This window comes from Harpegnathos saltator, unplaced genomic scaffold (assembly GCF_003227715.2).
Source record: "Harpegnathos saltator strain DR-91 unplaced genomic scaffold, Hsal_v8.6 scaffold140, whole genome shotgun sequence".
Classification (NCBI taxonomy): Eukaryota; Metazoa; Arthropoda; class Insecta; order Hymenoptera; family Formicidae; genus Harpegnathos; species Harpegnathos saltator.
In genome coordinates, this window is record NW_020229918.1 from 1284450 (window position 1) to 1301339 (window position 16890).

General features: G+C 47.9%; 1 protein-coding gene across 4 annotated transcripts; it reads right to left on the reverse strand.

Annotated features, from left to right (window-relative positions):
- Positions 1 to 643: 643 nt before the first annotated feature.
- Positions 644 to 14404, reverse strand: LOC105187057 (Cyclin-dependent kinase 4). 4 transcript variants are annotated; one of them, XM_011147644.3, is made up of 5 exons: positions 13515 to 14404; positions 2066 to 2763; positions 1651 to 1992; positions 1389 to 1549; positions 644 to 1301 (listed from the first exon to the last, which is right to left on the reverse strand). In XM_011147644.3, the coding sequence occupies exons 2-5, from the start codon at positions 2741 to 2743 to the stop codon at positions 1082 to 1084; spliced, it is 1401 nt and encodes a 466-aa protein (XP_011145946.1). In that variant the 5' UTR covers positions 2744 to 2763; positions 13515 to 14404; the 3' UTR covers positions 644 to 1081. The 4 variants fall into 4 exon arrangements, with proteins under 4 accessions (XP_011145946.1, XP_011145948.1, XP_011145953.2 ...); XM_011147646.3 differs by lacking the exon at positions 13515 to 14404 and adding an exon at positions 10837 to 11095; XM_011147651.3 differs by lacking the exon at positions 13515 to 14404 and adding an exon at positions 9322 to 9822.
- Between the last annotated feature and the right edge of the window lie 2486 nt (positions 14405 to 16890).

Genomic DNA, 16890 nt, shown 5'->3' on the forward strand with positions numbered 1-16890 from the left:
AAACTATAAAACTTTTATTTCATAATACAGTCTTATAGATATTTGCATAGATATATTAATACAATGCGTTCATCTATTTTCTACATCTTAATGTAATAATACGTGTTAATATGCACATAAATATCGTGTCACTTATTCCTCTATACACGTGTTGTCAATATATAGTACAGTAATAAAAATATAATAGTGATTGCGATGGCTTATGGTACATACATATGGCAGTGTATTTTCTGGTTTTCTCTGGAAGATCCTAAATCTTTCCCGTGGTTCTAATGGGTCACACAAAGGCCCCAGTCTTAGAAAAATAATTCTACTTATGAATAACATATACTTATATTATTATTTTACTGCTTTGTGCTTAATATTTGCATCTGGTCAAAACTAAATTATATACGTATGTCATACGCCTTTTTTGACTTCTAATAAGATTTGTCGCAGCTATATATTTTACTTAACTTAAAAATTATCTGATATAAATGCCGTGTACATATGATCGCTGATAATTGCGAAATAAGAAATATGAATGATAGAAGATATGTAATATCCTTATTAATATTATAAAAATACGACTGACTGCAATATTACGACACGTTATCTTGTAAATAAATAACATATCAAAAATAATAATAATTGTTTTGTTGTTGCGTTATACATTAAACTGTAGGATAAATTAACTTAAATATTAAAGTTCATTTCGTAGAATTATTAGGTTATTACGCTGTAATGTTAACAAATTAGCTCTGTAAACATGTAAAAATAGTATGCTAGGCTACATATATAGTTACTACGAAATCATATTTAATTTTGACATAAATTTAAACCCTAATTTTAACTGTTAATTGAATCTGAATCTAAACAGCAATGTTTATAGAAACACAAGTGAATCTGAATATTCGAATTGAATTCTGGCATACTTTTAGTATATACGAATATAATGCTATACTTAAAAATTTACTTTACAGATTATCATATAGTGTGCTTAAGTGTCATATATATTTCTATTTTAAAATATAATTACGTCAGTCTGAATGTTTGCTAGTTTACATAGTGGTAAATAGTTAGACAACTTACGGAAAAGTCATCACGCGTCATCTTCAGCAAAGTATCGGTGTCTTACAGCTTGAGCTGCAGTTATACGACTATGAGGATCAAACATGAGCATATTCTTAATTAAATCTAGTCCGTGTTCATCTACATCTGGTATTATTGCACCAAGAGGTCTGGGTTGTCTATGAGGGAAAGCTGTCCAACTGACTGATACGTTCTCCGGCCATGCTTGCTGTGATGGAGTACCAACAACTCTGCAAACAAGAGAGAACAAACAGATTGTAATTATGCGATAGTTCTCTCCGATGTATGAAAGAAAAGGAGAAAAGAAGACAACTCACTGGAAAATCCTGTCGAGTTGGTCCCCCTCACTGGTACCCGGGAATAATGGCTCCAATTTGTAAAGTTCCGCCATTATGCACCCGACAGACCAAATATCTACAGGAGTAGCGTAGGAACATCCCAAGAGTACTTCAGGTGCTCGATACCATTGTGTTACGACCTAGAATGGACATAATGGAATGGACATAGACCTTTATTCTACGTGGCTGAAAGGTAAAGCATTTTTAACGCATCATCTTTACATGCGGCATTTATACATACAACGGAAGTCAATCTCATTTCGAAGTCGTAGGTCTTAGCCAGGCCGAAATCTGCGATTTTGATTCTTCCGTCCCGCGTCACCAGCAGATTTTGTGGCTTCAAATCCCTGTGTATTATTCTATGGCTATGTAGGAACTCTACTCCACAGAGTATCTCCTTCGACATTTGCCTCACGAGATACGGAGGGATACCTGTCCGCGGACAGCTAGATATGTAAGAAGCGAGATCTCTTTCCACGTGCTCGAACACCAGCCACAGGGTGAGGCCGCGGTCCAATCTTCCGGATCGCTCGGCCGAGGGTAAGTCGAGATAACTTCCTTGACAAACATCCAATAATCTGACCTAGGAAAAGGGATGCCAAATATCACCTCGCGCACTGCCTCTTATTAATATGGTCATTATAAACGAAACTTACGATGTGCGGGTGTTCAAATCGCTCGAGCTGCTTCAAAGTGGCGATCTCTCTCAGTGTGGACATAGGTAGACCATCCTCCGTTAAAGGTACCCTGACTTTCTTAAGTGCTACGACCTGACCGCTGGTCCTATCTTTCGCTTTGTACACGGTGCCGTAAGCGCCGTTCCCGATAAGCGACAGCTCCTCGTAAGACGCATGTTCACCCAGCAAGGACGTTTGAATCTGAACCGTCATTTCTGACGTTTTTTCGGCAGAAGCAGAGAGCTCCCGTTGACTGCTGTACTTCATTACAATGGATTTCAATGTGCCGAACTGTTCTTCCTTCGACGAGCCCGGAGTCGCCTCTGTCGATGTCGTAGCGGTGTCTGTCTTCTGCTCGGACACACCTGTTTCGCTCGAGCTCAATGACGTCTCGCTGGCCAACGACGATTGCTTCGATGCTTCCGCGAATTCGGCAATTTCCTCAAGCTGCTTCTCCTTCTCCTGAGCGAGCGCGATCTCCGCCTGTGAAGAGGTCTCGCTCGTAGACGGCGTCTCGGTGCTTCCTGATTTCGTCAAGTCCTCTTCCGCGACTGTTTCTTCGGGTAACGTTTCGGATTGCCTGGATTTCTTCGGAGCCGTTGGCGTCGATAGATCTGGTTCGAGCTCTGTGCTCGAACGTCGTGATCTACCAGCCATCACAACATCTCGACTTCTACCTGAAACAGCAATAAATTTCCTCCTCATTATTCTCAACAAACAACGACGACGAATCAATGACTTATTAACGACGTCAAACGACGCATCAATGGCACCATTTCCGATATCATCAAGACGTCAATTATGTTTGATAACGGGAACAGCAAGCATAAGAAATACGATCCGAAGACTACCGCTGACAAACATATAGCGCGAATGTGTTTGACAATTGATCCCGAAGCATCAAGACCGCGTCTACACTGCTTCTACAAACGGAACGAGCGGCTCGTTGCCAATCTCACGGGAACAACAATTGCATCAGACTAGAGTCCGAGTCGGCGATGTCTCATGCAAGAGACACGTGTTCCGTATCTACGAGATCGGAAATCACGCGAGATTTACGAGCAGAGTCCGACGGCGGAATGTCACGCGTGCTGATGCAAATGTGTGCAAACGGTAAAAAGACAGGGTAGGGCGGATAAGCGACAGCGACCTAGCGCAAAGAGGAAGCCCGGAATCCCCACGTTCAACCTGGATCTCACGACGCGCCGCGAGAGCTCTCCTCAGCCGCTCCCCGGCGATCCTCCGACGATCACTACCTACGCGCGCACGCCGTCTGATAGATTCATATCGGAGATCCGTGCGCGGAGATGTGCAAGGATAAGATGCACGGCTCGTATCGGTATATATTCAGTGTATCGTGCGATGCGTGCATACATGTTTGTTCAGTCACACTTGCGACACCCGGGTCGCGGCGCAAGGCAAACACGCGGCTGTCCGGCTCTCTTTCTCCTTCTCGTTCTTCTCTCTCTCTCTCTCTCTCTCTCTCTCTCTCTCTCTCTCTCTCTCTCTCTCTCTCTCTCTCTCTCGTTTCCCCCTACTCTCCCTCCCCCTTTCTCTCTCTCTCTCTCTCTCTCTCTCTCTGCGCGCGTTTTATTAAAATTTCGAGACGACACCGCAAACGCGCCGATCGTGGCGGACCGTCTGCTACGCGACATCTGCACCGACACCTGCGCTCATATAATAGCCTGCCATGATGGCCTCATCGTCGGCTTTCCAGAACATCTTGTAAACGCAACGGAGACCCTACAACCAGCCAGCCGGGGTCGTTGGCCTTTGTTCCCTTTGGTCTCTCGGCCCTGTCGACGATGCTCGCAGGCTTGGACGAAAGAAATATTCGCGGTCATTAGACCGTTTTCTCCGCGCCATTGGGGTATTCCCCGCTGATGAGCTTGCGTTTTCACTGGAAAGTGTCTGTGTCGGCGCTGTGATACAAGAAGGAACACACATTTCGACGACGTTCGTATTGTCGTGCGCGTGAAACGTCGTGGCCGACGTGTGGGGCTGGGACAGTTTAAAAGGAAGTTCGAGATATTCGGTTGCATAAAGAGATAGGAAGTTGTGCTTTGTACGCGATAGGGGAGATCCATGGCATAACTGAAATGGTTTTAAATAGCCGGATGCTGAAAAAAGACACCCGACTTCACATCCAGAGGAAATAATAAACCATGCGCTGTTATCATGTTCATGATTTGCCTTCCCTCCTCCCCTTTTCTTGTAGTGCAGAGCACATGGTCGTCATTAAGTGCTCAAATACTGTGGGAAAAGTCGGGCAGCCCGTAGATAATGCGCAGTATCGTTGATAATATACGCGACATAATTAATTTAGTATCACGGAGTACACGTGTACGTGTTTCGTTGTTAAGGTCTCAGCGAGAAAACGTGTCTTGTTGCAACATGCCGACAATAATTGTAATGCACGTCTGGTGACCCATATCGGTAATTTTGGAGACGAACGTTTCGCGGAGACGGATGTACTCGCGGCTTTGATTGTAAGTTCCGCTATCAACTTCCTCTTAAGATAAGAGATTCAAAGTGGGAAAGCGGAACGGAAGGACGGAAGGAAACGAACGAAGGAAGAGAGAGAGAGAGAGAGAGAGAGAGAGCCGCGTAAAATTTTATATCGCTGTATCTTCCTCTTTTCCTCCGTGGCACGTTTGACGTCGAATTAGAGCGAAGAAGCAAATGAGAGAACGTGTCGGCCATAAATCCGGGCTGGTCTGGAAAAATGTTCGACATGGCGATCTGGGATCCGCCGCGAAGTGTATGAAGTGCGTGAGGAAAAAGGGAAATATATGGGTTCACGGTTCACGGAATCGGAGAAAAACGTGTCTTCGTCTTCTCGAGGGAACCGGCAACTTTGTATGTACAGAGCACGCGCGTTTCCATGCGGCATTATCTCGAGACCACCTTCTTGGAAGAGGCAGATGTTTCCACGACTTCGTCGGGGAAGGAGAGACAGTTTGAGGACAGCGAAGTGCAGTGTGAGAACACCTTCCTTTCTCTTCTTTTTTCTTTCCCTCCCTCCCTCCCTCTCTCTCTCTCTCTCTCTCTCTCTCTTTCTTTCTTTCTTTCTCTCTTTTTCCTTGACACACGCTGCGACGGAGGACGTACTTCGCGTATTCCTAATTATTTCTCGTTCATATTTATTCTTGTTTAGTGGACATGCAATAATGCGTCGTCGATATTTTACACCCGCTGTTAATTTATCGCACTTGCGAGTAATTGCCCTGAGCGCATCGTTCGAGATATAGGGGCATTTAGTCACGACATGAGCACGTGTAAATTATACTTCATTAACGCGAGTAAATAATTTAGAAGCGGTGGTCGCGAACACAGACGGAACATTTGATCTCTCCTCTCCGCAAGCGTCGCCAATTAAACACACAGCTACTTATCAATATCGCCGTGAAACATTTTAATTTCGCCCCACGACATGCGATCACGATGTCCGATATTTTTTATCACTTATGCGTGGTTAATGCGACTTCGATTGAAATTTTTAAGTAACTTCTCTCTCTCTCTCTCTCTCTCTCTCTCTCTTCCTCTTGTCTTCACCAAAAAAAAAAAAGAGAGAGAAATCGTCGTTAGCACTGCGAATGTCATCGTCGTTAGCACTGCGAATGTCTGCGACGTTTCAACATTCGTAATATCTGACACAATGGGTAATCTTTTTCCTTTTTGAAAAGCCTTCCCTTTATTTGCTGTCGCATATTTTTCTGCCGTCGCCAGGAGACTTCAGAAAAGGTACGATCCTTCCACTATATTGTTACTTCCATGGTCATAAAAGGGACAGAAACGGCTCAAGATTGACGCAGCAGATAAAAGACGTTGCGTGGGAAGACTTCGGAAAACCGATAACGCTAAATCTTTATGTTAGATAAACGGCAATATGGATGACGATACACACAGCACCAAATATAAAGAAAGAGGGAGAGAGAGAGAGAGAGAGAGAGAGAGAGAGAGAGAAAGAGAGAGATTCCACGAGAAATCTCTTTACTTAATATCTAATTCCAAGCTCAACATATTTTGACACAAACGACGTCGATGCCGAGGCATGAGACTGCACTGTGACAAATGTAAAAAAACACGATTTCCGTTAGGAAATTAGGTGACGTAAGAACTTTCGAACATTGGAATGTCGAATTACTCAATCTCCTTATCGTACTGCTCGATGCGGTATGATGAAGTGCTTGTTGATCCGGACGGACTCGGCGTAACCTTCGGTGTGAACAAATTCGAAATTGGGAGGAAAAAGCGACATTCTCTAATTTCGCAGCGGTCCGCTACGTAAGAGTCATTTGAAAAACGACACATTTCACCGCGATCTCGCTTTCGAAATGTAAAACGCCGATGGTAAAAGGATAGAAGAAAAAAAAAAAAGAAAGTGTCATAGTTGATCCGTCATTCGTTCGGAATGAATGAGTCTGTCCATTGTGTCAAGTGCGGTCCTGATATTCCGTCGATCGAGAGAGCTCCTCTGTCTGCTCGGCGCGGAGTCGTTAAAATTTTAGGTCATACCCAAGTTACGCCGCGCACGGCTTCCGTGAAGTTACACGTGCTACGATGTTTACGCACTATGTGGCACGCACGTAGCGATAAGCGGCGTAGCGCGTAAATCACGCGTCGCCTCAGTTGCAACGTAATTGAAGCCGCATTTATGGCTCATTGTTTGCAAAGTCGAGCGTCGACGCGCGGCACGGAGGGGGCGGGGCGACGTCGCATGAATGAATTGTTACACGCGAGCGTGAGCGTAAAGGCGATGCGCGGTCATTAATTCATTGCGATGCGGTAGGTACGACGCGAAGTCCGAATCCTCTCTTTGAGTCTCGACGACGCGCCGTCGCGCGGGGAGTCGCGACCTGTTTTGTTAAAAGTTTTACGCCGTATTATCTCGCGGAGCGTGTCTCTCTCTCTCTCTCTCTCTCTCTCTCTCTCTCTCTCTCTCTCGATCGGATCGCCGCGTTATTAATGTTAGAACGTGTTATCACGTCGATGCCGCGGAGAGCGACTCTCCATCGACTCAGCCGCGATTTTCCCGTGGGATAATTGTCCATCTAACAACCGCGATGATCGCAAGGTCGCAAAAAACGTGCGACAAAGGGAAGAGTGGATTTCTGTTTGCGAGAACGACGGAATGTTCCTCGAATCCGAATAATTTGCATTTCCAATGAAACAGTCTGCAGAAAGAGAGAGAGAGAGAGAGAGAGAGAGAGAGAGAGAGAAAGAGAGAGAGCCGTTCTTCTCACGGAACGATGACGATCTAATTATGAACCCGAATAAATCGTGCCCCGGCTCCCTCCAATTAACATCTTTGGATGCCGAAAATACACGATTCCCGGGCGGCGCGATCCCGAAGCGTCGTCGGCCGCGTTAAGACTGCCGAACAGAGTAAACAGGCCGCGTCTCACTGTCTCTAGATTATCCGGCGGATTGACACTGTTACGTGCTCGAGTCTTTCACACAACAAACACTTGCTCAACGCTCTCATTCACTTCTATTTCTAGAACGAAAAGCGCCGAGCGTGAGTACACTATGGTAGCGTACGCACGCTCAGTACCGTAGCATCGCCTCGACCGTCCCACGACTGAGAGCGCACACCGAGCGCAACGTGTTGAGCAACATCGATAACTTTTATTTCTCATTCGTCACACAGCCAATAAAATGGTAGCGACGCGTACGCGCTCGCTTCAGCGCGAAGTCAACATTCTACGAGGGACACGGACATTGCGCCAAAACTCTGCTCGTTTCTAACGTGCGATCGATTATTATTGTTGGATATAATTGATCCACTTGGAGCACTTTTATAATCGTCGCACTGATAACTGTTGAGGTCCATGCGAGTTATCTGCGAGTGTGCAAGTTCACAAAGCGGCGCCTCGTTGCAGAAGAGTCATTGCATTTCTCGGAAGATGCGAAACTGCAAGCGTCGCGGCTTATGCGTTGCGCGTGAGTCGTACGTTTGAACGGGCATGAATGCGATATGTCGCTGCTATAATTCCCGGAATGCCGGTCAGCATAAATTATTCATTCGGGAATGACGCGTGACCAACAGGATTATCCGATATCGCTATAAACGCGACGGTTAGCAACTGCCCGTGCAGAGTGCACGTGTTGACAATATCTCGAAACAAAACTAAACTATCGGACCAGAGTGGATAGTGTATCGATCGATTTCTCGACTTTAATTCTTTCTTGCACGACGAGCACGTGAAACATTTCGGCATTTCGACATTCTTATCTGCACCGAACACGCGCTGGAATTCCGTACCTTAGTACCTCGGGGATGTCCCAATTAAAGTTCTACGTTCACGTGACTCTTCTAAGTGCTTCTCCGTACACACTGCTCGCGTAAGCAACACGACACGCAACGACGACGCCAACAGGAGAGTGGGGTGAACTACCCCCCTCGATGTATGAATCATCGTCTTTTATCTTCTCGCACGCCGAGGGGCATTTTGTTTTCTCGTAGCATTTTCTAGATACGGTACCCTTCCTAATCTCCCGCCGAAACGTGCGTCTCGCACACGACGAAACACGTTATGAAACCGTGGAAAAGTCAGGATATTGGAAAGTTTAAATTATCTTTTTCCAAACACGAGGTATTTCCTCGCGATCTTTCAGAACAAACTCAAAGATAATCACATCCCCGTACGATCAACATGAGCGCAATAAGAGTACCTCTTGGTACTCGCAAGAGAGAAAGAGAGAAAGAGGAAGGTGGCGGAGGAAGGTGGATTATCCATGCGTTGAAGTCCTCGTTATACCCAACGTAAGTCCACGCTCAAAGGACGAACTTATCAGTTGAAAAATTGACGAACTGCATGGTCGCGTCCAGCGAAATCTACTGAAAGTGTGTCCCCACAGCCTCATATAATATCCCTCACACGCGATTTTACATCAAAACCTCCGCGGGAGGCTGAAGCGACTGGCCGACATTCGCGACGAAACGTCACGTCCGATCGTCGCGCCAATTCCAGATCGGCGGTTTCACACGCGGGACACACGATGGATCCCCCGCGTTGGCCGGTAACACAAAGAAGAGAAGAGAAAAGCAGCCGAAACCGGCCGCTTATATTTCACCGCGAGCTCTTCTTTCAAGAGATAATGGGAGGTCCGTCCTCTCTCCCTCTCTCTCTTTCTCCTCATTTTTCTCTTTCTCTCTTCACGGCGGTTCCCGCACCTTCCACATCCCGACGCGGCAGCAACCCCGAATCCCACATTCCGCACTTACCTACCTACTGATGCTAAGGTGCTGACCTCCCGCGAGAAGAACGGAACAGCGGAAACCGCGAGGCAGCGTAAAAGACGAAGGAGCGGAGGAGAAGGAGGAGAAGGAGGAAGAGAAGGAGGATGAGGACGAGGACGAGGACGAGGAGAAGGAGAAGGAGAAGGAGAAGGAAGAGGAAGAGGCGGAGGAGAAAAAGAGGAAGAAGTAGAAGCAGAAGCAGCAACGACAGAAGATGACGATGAGCGCGCACGAGGAAGACGGCGGCGAGCAGCGCGGCGTACAACACAAGAGAACGCGACACACAACACAACACACAAGCGAAACCGTGTGTACAGCTTCGCGCGCGCCGGAAACGGCATTAACGAATGCCGCGGCGTGTACGCACGCACTCGCTCGTAAGCGCTCGCGCGAGACACAACGGGGTTATGAGCCGCACACAGGAGGCGACGACGCGTCACGCACACACCAGCGCGTTTGCCACTCACAAGCGCGCGAGCCGCACGGCCGACGAATCGTCAGGCTCTGTCCGGTGGTAGGCGGCATGAGACCTGACACAGGCCAAGCTGTGGGTCAGGCCGTAGAACAAGCGAGGCCCGCCGCGTCGGACTCGACGGATCCTATCAGTTGACGGCGGGCCCTCGAGCGGGCTGGCCGGTTCCCGAAGGGATCGTTCGCGCTTGTGTCGCACGCAGCACGGCGAGGCAGCGCGCGCTGCGCTGCGGAGCTTTGCAGCTGCCCGTCCTATTTCCCAACTCGAGCCACGATCGAATTACCGGCGAATAATCGCGCACCCTCATGCTCCGGGGAGAGGGCTGACTTGGACGATCGGTACACGGCTGCAGTGGCTTCTCGCCTACCGTCCGTGTCTGGGCCCCCAAATGTCAATGGGAGAATAAATGGCTGCTATGTACACAGAATCGGTACAGCGCCGGCCGCCGGGATCCTTTATTTTTCCAAGTTACGACACCGGCTTCGCCGCCGACGTTCGCTTGTTGACTGAGCCCTTAATTGGGTATTAAGAGCTGGGAGATGTTGGCACTTGCGTCTCACACGGTGTAGTTTAATCAGGCGGGCACGTACGGTGTAATTGGAATACTTTAGGATTTCACATGTTTTCCGACCGGTCTTGATGATATTAGAATTATGTTGATACGCGCAATACTATTTATAAGCGCGCTACTTCCCCCCTCCCACTCCATTGATAATAATCTGGTCGCCCTGGGTAACTCCAAGACCCATCGAGTCCAATTTCAACCTCCAAGTGTCTCTCCTTGGCCGGTCATGTATAAAGATTGATTGACCAAGTGACTCTTGTGCTTCCTTAAAAATTTCCCAGAAACAGCGAAAATTTTTTTCAAATCAAAGGACAAGTTGGCCCTTTAATTAATAATACGATAGTATCGAAAGAGATGCCTACCCACGTTACTTCACGTAAGTGGGGGTAAACCGAGAGCGAGAGAGAATATAAACTCGTGGCAGTTGAGAGCAAATAAAGTCAATATTCGCGCCCGTATGTACTTACATATTTATGGCTGCATTAGTGATCCCTAAAGCGGACGGTGCGTCGTTTAAATAAGCTTTACAAGCGGCAGAGAACGTGTAATTTCTCGTCATCTTGCGGAACCTCAGTTTGGAAAGCGCTGATCGGCGGAGAGAAGGGAAGCCCCGAAAGGAAGGCGTCCCTCGAGGATCCCGTGAATCGTGTTTGAAAGGACGAGACGAGCCTCGGAGTCGACGCATACGATGGCTCGTTCGAGTTACTGAATGACTGCACGCGATATGCTCGGAGTATATATGAACGAGGAGACAGAGAGAGAGAGAGAGAGAGAGAGAGAGAGAGAGAGAGAGAGAGAGAGAGAGGTTATAATTTCCCAGATATGTTCGTGGAAATGCATGACGCTCTACGCATAGTATAGTACCTGTCTTTGGCGAAGGAATGTGATTCACGACGATCACTCAGCTAAATTCTGAGTCAACACGTCAGCCGGGTAATGAACGAGGGCGATTTTGGAGGGTATCCAAGCGTGCGACGAAGCTACTGGGTGCCATCTGATTCGATCGTGAGAAATTGCACGCGGAATTTTGCAATCCTCTTGGCTGCAGATTTTTCAAACAGCTCGGATAGCCACGCCACTTTGGCGGATGTACGCCGATGTTTGCACCCGTACCCGTCGTCGTAAGAGACATAGAATTGATCTCACACAATCGTATCACGCATGGTACCCTTGGGGAAGTGAAATTTTATGTGGCGGAATCGAATCGTTGTTTTATTGTAACCTTCGCGTGCGTCGGCTACTACGCTGCGTTATGCAATGTCATTGCGCAGTGGTACTGTAAATCGCGTTTACTGTAGAACCGGCATTTTTCCCCGGCTGTTCATGCAACTTCCGTTCAGAAAACAGTACTTTCCCACTACTGACGTCGTTAATCTATGAATAAAAGAACGATCATTACTGCGGGCATCCATGTATATTTATTTGCGGCGCTAGATCATGAATATCTATCTCGTTGTTCCGCGAATGACGGTGAAGTCCTGCCGAGTCCGAGCAAATATTACCTTCCAAGATGCAGAGATAACTTGAGATGTGCAATTATTGGTGTGTCATAAATAATGTATCCGGCGACACGTGGAGTCCAGATCAGCCAATCGCACCTGACGAAAGCATCATTTCGTCGATGCATGAAAAGATATCTTCCTCTCCTCGCTAAGACTTTCAAAGCCGCGGAAAATTAAGCTTTCGAACTCTGAGAAAATTGTTACCTGCGATTCTTACGTTACGTGACTAGAGAGCCGCTTACCATCGCTACAAGACGCAACATCTCACGTTAGTATCGCCATGCTGACAGAGCTGCGTGCATATTCCCAGCGAAATTAACGGCGCGACATTACACATTCGTCATCCGCACTTGACATTATCACCCACGAACGAAGGAAGTACGGTGGTTTCGCGGCGACCACAGAACGACTAGGACCCTCCGTTATTTCAACATCCACGTCGCCATAAAAATCGCATGTCGCGGTCGCGTAATCCTTGCCACGTTTTGCGGAAAACGAGAATCCTGCACGCGCTCGCGAAGAATCCCAAGCAGGACCTCCATAGCGATCTGTACTTGAGTATCTTTCCACAATTGCCTTATGGTATAATAAATAAATAAATAAATAAATAAATAAATAAATGTATATATATATATATATCAATTGTGTCCCAAAATATTGGATAATTTGAAGAATATGTATACACATACATATACAGAGTGGTTGGGGAGTTCAACAGCCGCGTTAGCATGCGGAGGATGCGCGGTGGCTATGCGCTTTGGAAATGAAGACAGTCAAGATGACGGCCGGTTACGGGCCCACAATCCATTTTGTTGAATAAAAAGATCCTCCGCGGTGTGCTTTTTTCCTCGTGAGCGTTTGAAAATCATTTAAAACAAAACACGACCGAGAGAAACGAGTTCTCAGATATTATCATGGAGATAGCTCGAATTTATCGCATTCCGCGAATAATTCGTGGCCATTGAAAAATCGCATTGCGTGTATCGTAAGTCGGGCCGATACGAAGTTATTGATAAAATGTTTCCGATGCCGTGATAACAGAGATACCGTCCCGCCAATTACACTTACGCGATCGTCCAAATTACACTGCCGGCGAAATATAAGAATACTCAACTCTTTCTCTCTCCTGTTCACCGCAGAACGAGACCCGCGGAGGAAGCGTTATCTGCCTCAAAATTGGGAACACGAATCTCCTACGGCAGTTTGCGCCCGCGAGCGCGATAGTACCAGTCATCCCACTAAATGTTTTACCATTCTAATCGCTCGTTTTTATCAGTAACACAAACACGCGATAAACCTCTTAATCAAGCTGTTATATTTACCGACATCCAATTCTATCTGGAATTAAAAACGAGATAATACCACCGGGCACATTATCTCTTTGCACCTTCGCGATGCACAGCGCGCAAGTTCGGCGCGAGCCGGTCGCAAGCGAGAGAAAAAAAAGCCAAAGCGACGTCCGCCAAAATCAAGCGCGTCCAATAAATTTCGCCGTCGGGTGCAATTTAAGCGACGACGCCGCGCGCGCGCTCTCCAGAGACGGGTTTCCGGACATGCTTGCACGAATATACAAGGCGAGAAGGAGGAGAGGGGGGGGGAGGGTGGGGCGGTCGAGAAGGAGCAAAATAAACAAAACAACGCACCAGCGCAGCTTCACTGCATCCCCGGATGTATTCGGAGCAAGCCCAGACGATAACGCACAGGACCACGTGCTGGACGCGCTCCCAAGGCGGACTGATATTCCCTCGCGGATTCGCTCGTCGATCCTCATCACGGCGCGTAACCGGCGTCGAGAACGGCGCCAGGTAGCGAGGGCTCCATACCCTCCTGGTGGACAGGCCCGGTCGCGATCTCTTCGTGGCCCTCGCTCTCTCACTCGCGGCGATGAGCGTGTTGCGCGCTCCGAAACATGAATGGAATGCTTCCTCCGCCGGCCGATGCACGTAAGAGACGACTACGGATCCGGAATGGAATGGGCCGGGAGACTTCGCGGTTGGCCCAGGGATGGGCCCGGCGCTCGCCGGGCCCTTTACAGGGCTCGGTGTACACCAGGGCTGTAGCTGTGTCCTACACGTTCGTTCGAATCTTCGAGTCGCGACCCCGACAAATATCGTCGATCGGCTCGATCGAGCGCGTCTATGCGCGGCTGATGGCGACGGAACTGCTTCGCTGCTCATTGAGCGAATCAAACGGATCGGGGATAAATGATTGGAAAAAGTGAAGAGTCCCCCCCGTCGGTGTCTCGGGACGCCGAAGGAAGTCGCCGCTGATTCTCGCAGCAAGGACTACCTGCACTCTGGGCTCCCGGTGCGCCGCTTCGCTCGTGTGGGCCTCGGACTGAAAAGTGAAAATTTTGCCCCGGCGTTGAGTTGACGGAGGAAACATGACTCCACTGGCGCGTATCGCCACGAATGACTAACTCCAACTTCACACGGCGCCCAATGATGATAATGGGAGAGCTTTCATGTTTGTCACTGGTTCGGGCAGCCTGCGCGAAATTATCCCGCGTGACGAGCCGCTGATGCACCCAACGCCGCTCGTTTCTGCAAATGCACTAATGCAGTGACGCATACTGCTGCCAGATGACGTATGAATCAATGCCTATTATCGCCGCGTAACAATCATCCCGGAGAGAGCTTTATCTATGCGCCTGCGCGATTCCATAGATTTAAATCCGCACAGCACCAATTCGTAATCAATTGAGGCTTGTATAGGAGCAACTAGAAGCGCAAAGACCAGCTGGTCTTTTATATTTTCATGATCGATGTAATCGTTTCATTCAGGCAGGTATAACCTGCCTGAAACCTGCTCGAACGAACGCTCTTCTGAACGCACTCTGAACGAAAAATGCAGTGATTTCTTCGCTATTTGGACAATGCTGTCTGAACATTCTGGACGAGACAATGTTCTCGAGAGGCATTGGGATCTAAGAGATTGCAGAGAAAACAATTAAAATTAAAATACTTCTCCCCACCCTTTGCCGTCGGTCCGGTATTTCGAGCATCGAGAACCGACAGAAACAGTTTTTAGCCTTTGTGATACAGTGATAGGTTGGAAACGTGCGCCACGCATTCCATAGAGAAAATACGGTGACCCTAGAAATGGAAGGGGGATCGGGTTCCGTTATGCGCGGTTCAACGCGACGACATCGGCGAAGTAGCCGATTTTTTTTCCTTGCGAAGACAAACGCTAGGTTCTTCTGGAATTATTCCAACTGGCCAGGAAAAAGAGAGGCGATACTGGGAGAGAGGGAAAATGTCTTATTTATGAGTCGTTTCTCGGGATACACATAATGGAATGTGGCTTTACGTACCTCGTTTTTGAGCGGAATTAATTTTCAATTTAATCCCTCGGCCCTATCATCTAACTCGTCTCATTTTGATAGGCTCGTTGAAATCGGGAGATACGTATAATGATTGTGACTTGCATACTAACGGAGAATTACGCGTACACGCATAGAGACCGCTCCCCAAGTTTAATTGGTGTGGATCACGCTTGAAATGGTACTACTTTATCGACGAAAGCCACATAAAACGGCTGAAACGTAACATTTACTGTATCTCACATGCGTCCATTATCAAATGCGTACATTACTTATCTTCGTTACGGTATGGGACAAACGTAAAAAATTACATTAGGAGGCTCTCAAATCGTAATGATTAAGGCCCATAATGGCAGACATGTCTTGACGCTGCGCCAAGAACACCTGGTGTCCGTCTACACCTGGTTACTTATAAAGCTCCTTTCATGGCATTTCGGCTTGGTACCTCGAAAGGGACACGGAGCAGGCACAATGAGCCGACTGTACGTCGTGTAGCCCTGAGAACACGCCGATATGTCCTCCTTATCAACGCGTCGTAATGGCATACCGCCGGCACTTCTGTCTCAGCGACGAGTGACGTCGCTGGATTCGTCCAGAACAATTCTCCGCCGGCCAACTGTCACATACACACGCACACACAACACATCCGCAGTGCTTTAGGCAACGAGCTAATGCTGCAGGTGATGTCGCTCGTGATATCGACGTACACAATAGCCGAGCAGCGATGTTGCGACAATTCAATCCGGTTGATAGTGTTAAGCGCTCACGCTGGCACTGCCGGCATTTTCCTATGCAACATGCGAGTAGGACGCGCTTCTGGCTCCTCTATTTTCATTCCAGCGCGGACCGAACAATGGGGGATCTAAATTGAGCAAAAACCAGTCTGGCGTCTAGTTTGGTGAGGTCGGAGGCATTCTGATGCCTCAGTGGAACCAGAAGCAGCGCTAGGAGGGTAGTGAAAAGGTCTCCTTGCCTCCCCTCGCCCCGAGCCGCCTGCTTCGGGCGAAAGGGGGCCAAGAGGGGCCAAGGGGCAGTCGATGGTCCCACAATACGGAGCGGGTCGCACAAAGCGACCCGACAGGCAGCCGCGCGATCGATCCGGCGAAGACGGCTCCGGTGTCGCAGTGCCCACAAGAGCGATCAGCTCCGCGAATGAAAGTGGCAATTAACAGCGGCGACGAAGGAATGTACCATTCCCGTGTCATTCCGGCGGTGTCCGGCCGGTTCGTTGCACCCTCAGCCGGTTATGACACACCATGGGTCTCTTGTGTCCTATGTTCTTTTGCTTCTCTTCGATCTTTTGCCGAATATTATCCGTAGCATTTTTTCAGCGTACAGCTCGCGCCTATATGCAGTTATTCTTGGAAGAGCTGCAGGGTTGCTCGGCGTTTAGGACCTGAACGTGTCGGAATGTGGCCTTTCGGAAGAAGGATGTGCCGGTCGAGCGAGCTATGTCGCAGTCGGTCGTGTGCTTTAGAGCGTGCGTTTATTGATAATAACGGGGATTGGACGTTACATATTAGGCTTAAACGTGTTTTAATATTTTACATTTTTACCTTGACGGTATATGTTTGGTAATTTTTATATTTTATGTTTAACATACAGCTTACAAATATATAAAATAAAATTTATCCACGTACTGTATGCCTACTGATAGTAAAGAAGAAAACTCAGGGTAAGAAGTTCAGATGTGGTTA